This window comes from Pristiophorus japonicus, chromosome 4 (genome assembly GCF_044704955.1).
Source record: "Pristiophorus japonicus isolate sPriJap1 chromosome 4, sPriJap1.hap1, whole genome shotgun sequence".
NCBI classification, from domain to species: domain Eukaryota; kingdom Metazoa; phylum Chordata; class Chondrichthyes; family Pristiophoridae; genus Pristiophorus; species Pristiophorus japonicus.
In genome coordinates, this window is record NC_091980.1 from 186,046,559 (window position 1) to 186,059,964 (window position 13,406).

Here is a 13,406-nt window from a genome sequence, read left to right on the forward strand (position 1 = left end):
CATTAACTGTTTTTCTCTCCACAGATTCTGCCTGACCCGGAGATTTCCAGCATTCTCTGTTTTTATTTGAGTACAAGAATAGATTGGCAGCTAACATAAATGAGAATTCAAAAGTCTTCTATAGGCATATAAATAGTAAATGGGGCCGATAAAGGACCAAAAAGGTCAATGCACTGGGTACTAAATGAGTACTTCACATCTGTCTTCACCTCGGAAGATGCTGTCAAAGTCAAATGAAAGAGCTAGTGGAGATACTAGATGTGATAAAAAGTTACTAGAAAGGCTGACTGTACTTAAAGAAGTTAAGTCACCAGGACTGGATGCGATACATCCAAGGATGGTGAGGGAAGTTAAGGTGGAAATCACGGAGATACAGGCCGTAATCTTCCAAACCTCTAAGATACAGGAGTGGTGCCAAAGGACTGGAGAATTTGAAATTTACACCTTTGTTCAAAAAAGAGTGCAAGGATAAATCCAGCAACCGCAGGCCAGTCAGTTTAACCTCGATAGTGGGGAAGCTTTCAGAAACAATAATCAGGGACAAAATTAACAATCACTTGGATTAATTGAGGAAAGCCAGCAGATCTATTAAACGCAAATCGTATTTAACTAACTTATCGAGTTTTTTGAGGAGGTAACAGAGATGAAGTTGATGAGGCCAATGCGGTTGACCTGGTGCACATGGACTTCCAAAAAGGAGTTTGATAAAGTGCCACATAATAGGCTTGCCAGCAAAGTTGAAGCCCATGGAATAAAAGGGACAGTGGCAGTATAGATACAAAATTGGCTAAGTGACAGGAAACAGTGGTGAACAGTTGTTTTTCTGACTGAAGGTATGCAATGGTGTTCCCAAGGGGTCGGTACTAGGACCACTACCTTTCTTGATATATATTAATGACTTAGACATGGGTGTACAGGGAACAATTTCAAAATTTGCAGATGACTCAAAACTGGGAAGTATAGTGAACAGTGAGGAGAGTAATAGACTTCAAGACATAGACAAGTAGACATATGGCAGATGACTTTTAATACAGAAACATGCGAAATGATACAATTTGGTAGGAAGAACGAAGAGAGACAATATAAACAAAGGATACAATCCTAAAGGGGTGCATGAACAGAGAGACCTGGGGATATATGTGCACAAATCATTGAAGGTGGCAGGAAAGGTTGAGTAAGTGATTAAAAAAAACACACAGGATCTTGGGCTTCGTAAGTAGAGGCATAGAGTATAAAAGCAAAGAAGTTATCATGAACCTTTATAAAACACTGGTTCGGCCTCAACTGGAGTATTATGTCCAATTCTGGGCACTGCACTTTAGAGAGGGTGCAGAAAAGATATATAAGAATGGTTCCAGGGATGAGACACTTCAGTTATGTGAATAGACTGGAGAAGCTGGGTTGTTCTCCTTGGAGCAGAGAAGGTTGAGTGAGAGGAGATTTGATAGAGGTGTTCAAAATCATAATAGAGAAAAACTGTTCCTATTGGCGGAAGGGTCGAGAACCAGAGGACACAGGTGATTGGCAAAAGAACCAAAGACGACATGAAGAAAAACTTTTTTACGCAGTGAGTGGTTATGATCTGGAATGCACTGCCTGAAAGGGTGGTGGAGGCAGACTCAATCGTGGCTTTGAAAAGGGAACTGGATAAGTACCTGAAGGAAAAAGATTTGCAGGGCTATAGGGAAAGGACGAAGGAGTGGGACTAGCTGAAGTGCTCTTGCAGAGAACCGGCACGGGCTAGACAAGCCGAATGACATCCTTCTGTGCTGTAACCATTCTATGATTCTATGAATTAGAGGCAAAAGTGTATCACTGAGCCAAGGCTGACAAAGAAAAAGATGAAAATACAGTGAAATCATGCTTTAGTAAAAATGCTTTTATAATAAGCTTAAAGGTCATTGTGCAGTTGCACTCAGCAGCAATGGCAAACATTTTTATTTAAAGCCTTTCATTTGAAGAAACAATTAAATACTCTTTTTAAAAAAAAATAAAATGTTGTGTGATAACTTTTATTTAGTTTCAATCAAAGGTATAATGTTCAGTTATAATTAACAGAAAGACTCTCCAGTTCATATTAGTTTAAGATGTACCAACAGTTTTTTGTGAACAACATTCTGCTAGTATTATTTTACTCAATCTATCCATTATATATTCAATACGAAAACAACATACAACTTTTAAACCAGTTCTAATACAAGCAAATTTATTTTGCATTAGTGGATTTTTGTGTATTAATTAAAAGAAAGAAAAAGTGTCACCTTTCACAGTTCAACATAAACAAAAATCCAGCTGAACAAAGAAAAGCATCCGCAAACTTACAAACAGTCTCAAGTAAAACATGGTAACTATCAGTTTACAGAAGAAAACAACTTTTACAAACATTGTCTAGTCAGCACTTTCCACAGAACGTGACCTGGACCTTGACTGGTTTGTCAATCCAGAAGGAGATTTTGATCTTGAATGTGCCCGGTTATTCGTTGATGGCTGATCTTTTCTGTCAGGTGATCTGCTGGCAGAACGGGATTTACTGTGGCTCCTGCTTCTGGACCTACTTTCTGACTTTGAACATCTGGGTGATGGGGACCTACTGCGAGATCTTGAGGAACTTCTCGAATGAGATCTGCTTCTGGTTCTGGAAATGATTAGATTACCAAGTTTTCTTATTGTCAAATACTTAGTGACAACTAATCAACAATTTAAATAGCTAATTTAATGTAGAAAAAAGCCCCACAGCACTTCACAGGCATTTGAAAGTTTTTTTTCTAAAAAAAAAGATGTGATGCATATACAGTACCAGCAACTTGAACAATCTGTCAAGATAAAAAAAAATCTATCTGCTGACATATTTGTGATCTTAATTGTTTCCCTGCCCCCCTGGAGATAGTGGTATTAAGGCCAGTCGGTGACCAGCTCCACAACAAATTAGAATTCCTACAGATCAGCGCTTAATACATACTACCAGTTGTCTAAGCCATTGAAATTCAGTTTATGCTCAATATACAGTAGGATGAAACAGTGAATATCTTCCACGCATGAGCTAGGTTTTTTTTTGGGGGGGGGGCTATGGGGAAGAGCAACTTTTGTGGGAAAAGCACATGGACTTAATACACTTCCCTTTATGTTTAATAAATCCAGAGATGGATTCAAACATTGTGCTAAGTCTGGCTTAACCAATAATATTGGTCCCACTCATAAAAACAACCAGATGTTGGAGCCAGTCATGTAATAAACATTAGAAGTCTCACAATGGCGTAGTAGCTCTATATTTCTTTTTAATAGATAGTAGTAACTTCCATTTGCTGTCAGACAAAACTCAAAAGTTGAACCACATACTAAAACCCGTGACCTGACACCAATCCAGTTTGGCTAAAAAACAAATGCTGTGATGCAATAACATTTACATACAGAAAAATTTAGTACTCAATTCACATCCGAAATGCAAGAATACAGGTTTCTGGGATCAACTTCTGTAATTACTGTTCCATCCAAAAATATTTCAAAAATAAAATCAGCAATCCAATAAAGCCAAAGGCATAGCAAATGCATTTTCATTGGATTTAGAAATATTGGGCACTAGCAACTTCAGAATTCAGTCTTTGCAAGGGGTATAAAATGTCAGGTGCATTCCAGTTCCCTCTATGGAATTCTTCATGCAAGAACAGACCAAATCAATCATTCAAATGAGATCCTTCAGTGACTTAATAGTAAATGCATCGAGTGACATGCTGCAGAACCCCAGATAGGTTTGGTTCCTGATTTAACTGATCATAGCAAGAGCAGCAATTGGGGGAGGGGGGGTGGGGGTAATGAACAAGAGTTCCCAATCATTAATATAGAGACTCGACTGGAAAGTACACGTGTGACGTCATGCAAGTGCAGGATTAGATTGAGCTGTGATTTCCCCCTCCCCCTATGGTCGAGCATTCTGATATTCATTATCGAAGCACATACAGAAAGGATGGTCACTTGAGCAAGATATTAGAAGAGCCCCTGGACATATTGCGACATAGGACAGGAGGAGGCCAGTGAACCCCTTGAGCCTGTTCCGCCATTCAATGAGATCAGGGCTGATCTGTGACCTAATTCCATATACCCGCCTTTGGCCCATATCCCTGAATATCTTTGGTTAACAAAAATTTAGCAATCTCAGATTTAAGATTAACAATTGATCTAGCATCAATTGCCATATGTAGAAGAAAGTTCCAAACTTCTACCACGAGTTGTGTGTAGAAGTGTTTCCGAATTTCACTCCTGAAACGTGTGGCTCTAATTTTTGGACTATGCCCCCGAGTCCTAAACTCCCCACCCAGCGGAGATAGTTTAGCTCGATCTACCCGATCTGTTCCCCTCAATGGGCTCAAGTTTCCCTCCCTTGTAAAAACAGCGCACCTCCGTGTGGTGTGCTGAGTTTCTGGTAGAAAAAGTGCACAGAAAAATTAACTCACGATTCGGACCGATCCTCGGGTGTTGTTTACACGCAGCGTGGCGCAGCACAATGAGGGGGGCGGAGCTAGGGCCGTGCTAGCTAAACAGAGCCAGCAGGGGGCGGGGCTAGGGTCCAGTGTCTGTTTGTGCCGGCAGCGTTGCGCATGCGCGATGGAGTGGTTGCGCATGCGCAATGGTGTATTAACATTGGCAATCGGCCATTTTTAAAGGGAAAGCCTCGAGTGTGATTTTTGGTGCCTGATTGATTTTTGGAGCCTGAAGGTAAGACACCAAAGAGTCTTTTGTTCTCTCCCCCCTCCAGCCATGTGACTTCTCTCTCCTTCCTCGTCACCACCCCCCACCGCCCCCAGCCTACCGAGTTCAGCATTCTCCCTCCCTCCCCACCTTAAGATGCCGCGTTCTCCTGCACCTACCCCAGGCCGAAGGGACTCCCGTACCAGCTGGTGCGGGCCCGTAGTGCATCTCTTCTCTCCCGTCCCCCCCCCCTTAAAACAGCGTGTTTAGCACCCACCACGTTGAGCATTCTCCCTCCCCCCCCCAACCACCCCTCTCTATCCCAGGCCAAAGGGACACCCGCACGGACAGCCGCTGCCGACTTTAATTCAAGGTAGGATTTACTTCAGTTCTTGTTAATTTAATTATTTACTTCAGTTCTTTATTTTTTTATTGAATGCTCATTACTCTTTGTGCTTTGTTTGGTGCTTTAAGTGTAGTTACTCGCGCCGATTCCTTAACTCTAGGTAAGGTTTTTCTGTGCGGACAGAAGTAGCAACATACGCTGGCCGAAGTTAGTTTGGAGCAAATATTTGCCAGCCAAACTCGCTTAAATGGCCAAAACAGGGGTAACTGGCTGGGAATGCCCCCTTTTGAAAAAAAAATGAAACTAAAAAAAACCTAACTAACTCACTTACACTGGCGCAGATTAAATGGCCAGAATTGCAATTAAAAAGATACTCCAGAAAAATCAAGTTGCTCCAAAAAAAAGAAGAGCATCTCCTGGGGAAATTTGGGTCCAATATCTTGAAAACTGCGATCAGATCACCCCATAATCATCTAAATTATAGGGAAGACAACTCTAATTTGTGTAATCTCTTCTTGTAATTTAACCATTGAAATCCGAATACAATTCTGGTAACCCTATGCTGCATTCCCTCCAGGGCCAATATATCCTTCCTAAGGTGAGGTGTCAAGAACTGCTCACAGTACTTCAGGTGTGGTCCAATCAGGGCTTTGTACAGCTGCAGCATAACTTCTACTCATGTATTCTAGTCCTCTAGATATAAAGCCCAGCATTCCGTTAGCCTTTTTAATTATTTTCTGTACCTGTTCATGACATTTTAATGATCTATATACTTAGACCCCCAACTCTCTTTGGACCTTTACTGTTTTTAGCTTTTCACCATGTAGAAAGTACCCTGTTCTATTGTTTTTAGGTCCAAAAGTGGATGATGACCTCACTTTTGCCTACATTGAAATCATTTGCCACAGTTTTGCCCATTCACTTAATCTATTGATACCCCTTTGTAATTTTATGCTTTCATCCTCACTGCCTACAATGCCACCTATCTTTGCGTCATCTGCAAATTTGGATATATGGCTTTCTATGCCATCAACTAAGTCGTTAATAAATACAGTGTCATCAACTACATAGTCGTCAAACTGAGGAGTGAAAATAGGGGAAGGGGAGGATAGGAAACCAAAACTTTCACCGTTGAATCTGGACTGATCGTATAACATATACATCTATTATATTTCAAAAATGGCAGGTGGCTCACAACATTCCATTTTTAAATACATTTGTCAATATGGGCCTATTAAAAATTCCATTATTAAAAAAAGTTCCATATTTACCTACAATATCTGTCAATACTTGTGACGATGTGACATAAGTTACAATGTTAAGTTTGCTAATACTAACAGCTTATCTCAGGAACAAATCAGAAAAAAATCAGTGCTTGTTCAGAAATGAAACCGTGTCAGTACAGGTAGACACATCATTGTTTTTCAAAAAACAAATGGTGACCTCTTGAAACACTATCAGAACCTCTTGACTTCAAAAAAGAATTTCGGACCTGCCTAGTTTAAAAAAAATATTGGGCCCTCTTCAATGTATGAAAAACTGGACCCTTATCATTCATTGAAAAATTGGAGACTTATTATTCTTGGGAAAATCAGGGCATTTCTCCACTGCCGCTCCTTTTACAATCCCGACCAAGGTAATTATCTCCCAAAGTAGTTACCTCTCACCCGTTGCCAACTGAATTAGTTTGCCTACACCTTATCCTTTCTCCCCCTCCCATTTTCTCCTTATGTTCCCCATCCTCTGCCCTGGTCCAATTATTCCTCTGCCTTCCAACCCTCAGCACTTGATCTTGACTACCCTTGTGCAACGCCATAGGAGATACTTCGTAGATAAACATAATAGTTTTCTAGAACAATCTATTCATCGGAGTAGACAAATCAAGCATCTGGAGGACATATGGCTCCAATCATTCAAGAGAATTTTTTCAGTCAGTACGTAGCAAGCCCAACAAGGGAGAGGGCGATTCTGGACTTAGTTTTAGGGAATGAAGCTGGGCAGGTGGATGGGGTATCAGTGGGAGAACATTTTGGTGCTAGTGATTATAATTCAGTTAGATTTAGGGTAGTTATGGAAAAGGACAAAGAGACCAGAAATAAAAGTTCTTATTTGGGGAGAAGCCAATTTTACTAAGCAGAGATGTGATTTTGCCAAAGTGGACTGGAAACACTACTTTGAAGGTAAATCAGTGTCAGAGAAATGGGAGGCATTCAAGGAGGAGATCATGAGGGTTGAGAGCAAGTATGTTCCCTTAAAGAAAAAGAGTGGGACTAACAAATCTACAGCTACCTGGATGTCAAGGCACATACAGGGTAGGATTTTTTAAAAAAGGGAGGCTTATGACAGATACCGAGGGCTCAATACTGCAGAAACCCTAGAGGACTATAGAAAGTAGAGGACTATAGAAAGAGCAGGGGTGAAATTAAAAAGGAAATTAGGAAAGCAAAGAAAGGGCATGAAAAAATGTTGGTAAGTAAAATCACAGAAAACCCAAAGATGTTTTATAAATACATTAAGAGCAAGAGGAAAACTAAAGAAAGCCTATTAGAGATCATGAAGGTAATCTGTGCGTGGAGGTGGAAGTCGTGGATATGGTTCTTAATGAATACTTTACGTCTGTTTTCACAAAAGAGAGGGGCGATGCAGACATTATAATTTGGGAGGAGGAGGTGTGAAATATTAGATGAAATAAACACAGTGAAAGAGGAAGTATTAAGGGGGTTTAGCATCTTTGAAAGTGGATAAATCCTCAGGCCCGAATTAAATGTATCCCAGGCTGTTGAGAAACAAGAGAGGAAATAGCAGAGGGTCTGACCATCATTTTCCAATCCTCCCTGTCTACAGGTGTGGTGCCCGAGGACTGTTAACATTGTACCATTGTTTAAAAAGGGATAGAACAATGTCAATTCAGGCCAGTCAGCCGAACCTCGGTGGTGGGAAAACGAATGGAAAAAATTCTGAGGGACAGGATAAATCTTCATTTAGAAAGACATGGATTAATCAAGGATAATCAGCATGGACCCTCCTCAAAAAATTCAATCAGGTTAGTCAGACATGATCCTCCCTTATGTCTGACTAACCTGATTGAATTTTTTTGAGGAGGTTCGATGAGGGCAGTGAAAATCATGTAGTGTATATGGATTTTAGCAAGGCTTTAATAAGGTCCCACATGGCAGACTGGTCACAAAAGTAAAAGCCCATGGGATACAAGGCAAAGTGGCAAGTTAGATCCAAAATTGGCTGAGGCAGGAAGCAAAGGGTAATGGTCAATGGGTGTTTTTGTGACTGGAAGGTTGTTTCCAGTGGGGTTCCGCAGGGCTCAGTACTAGGTTCCTGAATGTAGAGGGTATGATTAAGAAGTTTGCAGATGATACTAAAATTGGCCGTGTGGTTGATAATGAAGAAGAAAGCAGGAAGATATCAATGAACTGGTCAGGTGGGCAGAAAAGTGGCAAATGGAATTAAATCCGAGAAGTGTGAGGTAATATATTTGGGGAGGGCTAACAAGGCAAGGAAATACACAATAAATGGTAGGATACCGAGAAGTGTAGAGGAACAGAGGGACCTTGGAGTGCATGTCCAGAGATCCCTGAAGGTAGCAGGACAAATAGATAAGGTGGTTAAGAAAGCATACAGGATACTTGCCTTTATTAGCAGAAGCATAGAATATAAGAGCAGGGAGGTTATGCTTGAACTATATAAAACACTAGTTTGGCTACAGCTGGAGTACTGTGTGCAGTTCTGGTCACATTACAGGAAAGATGTGATTGCACTGGAGAGGGTACAGAGGAAATTTACGAGGATGTTGCCTGGACTGGAGAATTTTAGCTGTGAGGAAAAATTGGATATGCTGGGGTTGTTTTCTTTGGAACAGAGGAGGCTGAGGAGAGACCGTATTGAGGTGTATAAAATTATGAGGGGCATAGATAAAGTGGATAGGAAGGACCTATTTCCCTTAGTAGAGGGGTCAACAACTAGGGGTCATAGATTTAAAGTAATTGGTAGGAGGTTTAGAGGGGATTTGAGGAGAAATGTTTTCATCCAGAGGGTGGTGGGAGTCTGGAACTCACTGCCCGACAGGGTGGTAGAGGCAGAAACCCTCACCACATTTAAAAAGTACTTGGATGTGCACTTGAAGTGCTGTAACCTACAAAGCTATGGACCAAGAGCTGGAAAGTGGGATTAGGCTGGATAGCTCTTTGTCAGCCGGCACGAGCATGATGGGCCAAATGGCCTCCTTCTGTGTCATAAATTTCTATGATTCTATGATCAATTGTAAGCAAAAAGTTAGAGATCAATTGAAAATGATCAATGATAGTCCACTGGACTGGAAACTATAAAGTTGTTTCCACATCATATGGAAACAGTAAGAAAGAACTTTAGTAAATTGAAAAAACAAATGTCAAGTCTCAGTAACAATTACCTGCGTTTCCGATCTTCAATTAATCTTATCTTTCGACCATTTATCTCTGTACCTTCCAACTTGTCAAGAGCATTTTTCATATCACTATATGAGGCAAACTCAACCACCCTAAAACAAACAAATTACATTTTGAGAAATTTACATCTGGTTATACTGATAATCTCAATGAAAGAGTTAAATCATGCAGTATTTTGCCCCTATCCCAATAGCTCAGGTGGTAAGTGCACTGCCAGTGTGAACTAAAGCCACAACAGAAGGTCCCTGGTTTGATCCCCAGTCTGTGCTGAATTAGCACTCAGTTGGTGCTATCATTTGGGACTATGGAGGATATCAACAAGAGTTCTCATCCTAATGGCTAAACTGAATACCTGCTGTAAAGTGAACCTACATGGACAGTGGGCAAGGATGGAGCAAGGATGGGCTGTGATGTGGAGAGAACCTGGTGTTCATGGAATCATTGCAAAAAACACACCTTCAAGAGAAAGAGAACATTGGAAGAATTTTTTTTTTAGGGCAGCTAATCAACATGCACGGATAGTTCCTCTACACTCCACGATTCCATCCATACTATAACAGAATCATCAATCTGCCTTGGAGTTGCCCTTGAGGCTGGTAGACAATGCCACGTAGACACTCTGAATTCCAGAATACAGTTGTGGCTTCTATCCACAAGAAGGGGGAATTATAGAGAGTCTGAAATCCAGGAGAGCCCACTGATATCAGCGGTTCTTACGGTGGCTCTCTTGGAATTGCTGCAGCACCTAGATCAGATGCTCTGGAGTCACACAGGACCGTCAGAAAGGAATAGACTGGATTCCAGTCTCAAGGAATGTGTAGAACAGATTGTGGCTTTATTTGAGATTGCAAGGCATCACAAGCCTCAGCGAAACCCACATTTCATTGATTTCCACAACACATTCAACTTAATGCCTCATCAACAAGCTGGCAGCCCTGGGAATATGCAGCCAATCTTGGATTTTATCTGGGATGATCTGTACTCCAGCTCCAAAATCCATACAAGGGTGGATAAGGTTCTTCGCGACCCGAACACTTTCAAAATAGGAGAGACACAAGGTGGTCACTCATCCTAACTGGTGTCATCATCACGATGTGTTGAAAAATATTGTATGGTATGAACTTGCAGTGTCTGTTCTGCTTAAACTATTGTAGCATTAATTCTTGAAAATTAAATTGTGTTGTTGGTGGACTCACCTAGAGATTTACTACTCTTATCAAGCATCTTGACAAATGGGCTAATTTGTGCGATACGCTGTTGGGGGCCACCAAATGCAGTATTATGCTTTGCACAGCCCAAAAGATGATTGTGAAGGTAATGTTTGGAAGATACAATGGGCATTTGCTCCAATTGTGTGTCATTTCTTGGGGTCCCAATGGATGCAAACTTTAGTCCTTTGCGACTGTTCAGAAAGGACAGAGGACACTTTGGTCGTTTTCATCTTTCTGCAAAATTCCAATGCAGGTAAAGCTTGTGAAATATTACACGTGCAAAATGAAATTCATGGTTCAGAACTTCTAAGACTGCAACAGAATGCCTTCCTCTGGACTGTGTGCAAAATCCAGGAGCTGATTGTGAGATGGATTGATAAGCCTGTATGTGACATTTGATTTGGACATCTGCCTGCATAGGTTCTTCCACCATGCTGAAGGCAGATAGCTCTTGTACAACTAATGAGGAAGCTCTATTGCTGGAAGGCACGACCAAGTGTGAGAGCATGTGCTCATATATCCAGTGCTCTGCACCTAACATGGTTGGCTTGCAGAGAAGTTTGGCTGCTGCTGAAGCTCCACACCTGCAACCAAGGGAACCATCATGGATATACTATGTGTGTCCATGCCGTGGTCAGGAGGATAGTGGCAATGCAATCATACATTTTTCAATGAGTAATGCTGCTCACCATACCACTGACAAGGAGTTCCTGGTACATGCTGTCCAGCTAATGAAAGTGTAACTTTGCATTTTTCAGTTATCTAATGACCAACTAGCGACTATACTCCTTCATGCTGATGTGGCTTTAAGATGACAAACATGATGATTGAAGTCAGCTCTCTGGTAAACTCGATAATCCAATACCTGAACCAAGCAGGTCCATAGTAACCAGTCTGCCTCAATAATGGAACCTGGTGGATGGCATTTTTCCAAGTCTGCTCCAAATAACCCCGCAATTGTGTCTTAATAAGTAGGTTGGTCCTACTTGGACAAGCAACAAGAAGCTTACTGGGGTGTTGCACTTCCGAGTGACATGGTTAAATTCCAGAAATATCCCTGCACATACCCTGGAATCCTAACATCTTAGTTTTACCTTCTTGCATCCAAGCTGTTTGGCTGTACCCCCTCGGAGAGAGATACCAGGGTGACCAAAAAATCAAAACAACTTCCATTATTGCATTTTACACAGATGCAATGAACAAAAACACCATGAGAAACTAAAAACAATGTAAGTGTTCTTGTACGTGCAAGAGTAATTATTTTTCCATTGGTCAAAGCAAAGGGTCGCTTGTCATCACACAGTAACATTACCAGTTACCCAATGTGTGATAGTTCAAGCTACTTTCCCCAAAATGCTGCTTTGATTAATATAATGTGTTGGAATTCCTGCATTGATTATGCAAATCAATGTCCTTTACCAGAAGTGACTGGGACAATTAGAATTGGACCACACTCATTTAGTTAGAGAATAATAAATGAGAAAATGTATATCTATCGTGAATGTTGACAAATCAGGAACTATTTAAAATTAAGCAATTTGAATGTGCCAAATCTAAAATACACCAGTTATTAATATATTACAAGGTGTATGTTTAATATTTTAAAAAATCCACCTCTACACAATTCTCTTCCCTCACAAAGTTACTAATTCATGCTGTACAGTTTCACAGGCAGCTGCACCCCTTCAGTATCTCACCCAAGTGGCCATCCAATGCGTGCCAGTGGGCTATTCAATCAGATACTCCAGCCAATAGTAGTGCTGCTATTGCTATCCAACTGAGATCAGCTAACTCAGAACAGCTGAGTGATTGAACCTGGACACTCTCTGGTGTGGAATGCTCAGTTCCACACTGGGCAGTACATTTACCATCTCAGTCACCAGAAGAGCCACTTTTGCCTTCTTTAATTGTCAGTTGTTCCCAATTCACTTGACTTCACAGCAGAAACTCAGATGTAGAACAATGAAGGTTCCTAGATGGAATGAAAGTTTATTTGGGGTATTTTATAATGACTCAGCCAATCAGAAAAATTCTAACATAAAAATATGCAGAATACTTAACAGTGTTCAATCAAATGCTATGTTCACACTGAGCTCATGTTTTCTTTCCCATTCTTATTTACTTGTTACCAGAAGTCTCTCAGATTTCACCTCCCCATAGAATCAGCAACATTCCCGAACAGACCACATGACAGAGATTAAATAGAAATAGATTGGTTCTACCACTACTTCAACTCCTTTAAAATAAAATACCAATTTAATAGCCTGGCTCAACCAACAAGTTGAGGCAAACAACCCCATATTATAACTTAAGTCTAAGTAAGTGATGCTGAAGCTCATCAAGCTCCAGTAAGGCACATCTGGAGTAATGTGTAAAATGTGGTTTAAGAACATAAGAAACACGTAGGCAGTCCAGAGGAGAGCTACAAGGTTGAATTCATGAATTTAGAGAGGGTTTAGTTTTAAGGAAAGCTAGTTTATCTTTGAACTTTATGGAGAGGAGGAGGATGAAAGGAGACTTGGAGGCTATTAAGATTTTCATGGGCATGGAAAGTTCTTTTGTCAGGCACAGGGTTTGAGTAGTAGTAGACGTAGTTTAAATTAAGTTTCAAAAGAAAATTAGAAATTTAGGCAACCTTTTAAAAAAAAAGATAAGAGGGTGATAGAATCGTGGAACAGATTACCAACAGTAATCATGGAAAAGAAATCCACGCAAGTTTTCGAAAAG

The 13,406-nt window shown here is 40.7% G+C and overlaps 1 protein-coding gene across 10 annotated transcripts in view; it reads right to left on the reverse strand.

Annotated features, from left to right (window-relative positions):
- Positions 1–1,010: 1,010 nt before the first annotated feature.
- LOC139263193 (serine/arginine-rich splicing factor 5-like) overlaps positions 1,011–13,406 on the reverse strand; it is a 68,273-nt gene continuing 55,877 nt past the window's right edge. For 8 of the 10 annotated variants that reach the window (XM_070878902.1, XM_070878901.1, XM_070878906.1 and 5 more), the window contains 2 exons: positions 9,453–9,560; positions 1,011–2,635 (listed from right to left, as the gene is read on the reverse strand). In XM_070878902.1, coding sequence (XP_070735003.1) covers positions 2,389–2,635; positions 9,453–9,560 — 355 coding nt within the window. In that variant the 3' untranslated portion in view covers positions 1,011–2,388. Of the gene's footprint in view, positions 2,636–9,452; positions 9,561–12,555; positions 12,652–13,406 lie in introns of those variants that run through there. The other 2 variants (XM_070878907.1, XR_011593059.1) reach the window with 2 other exon arrangements.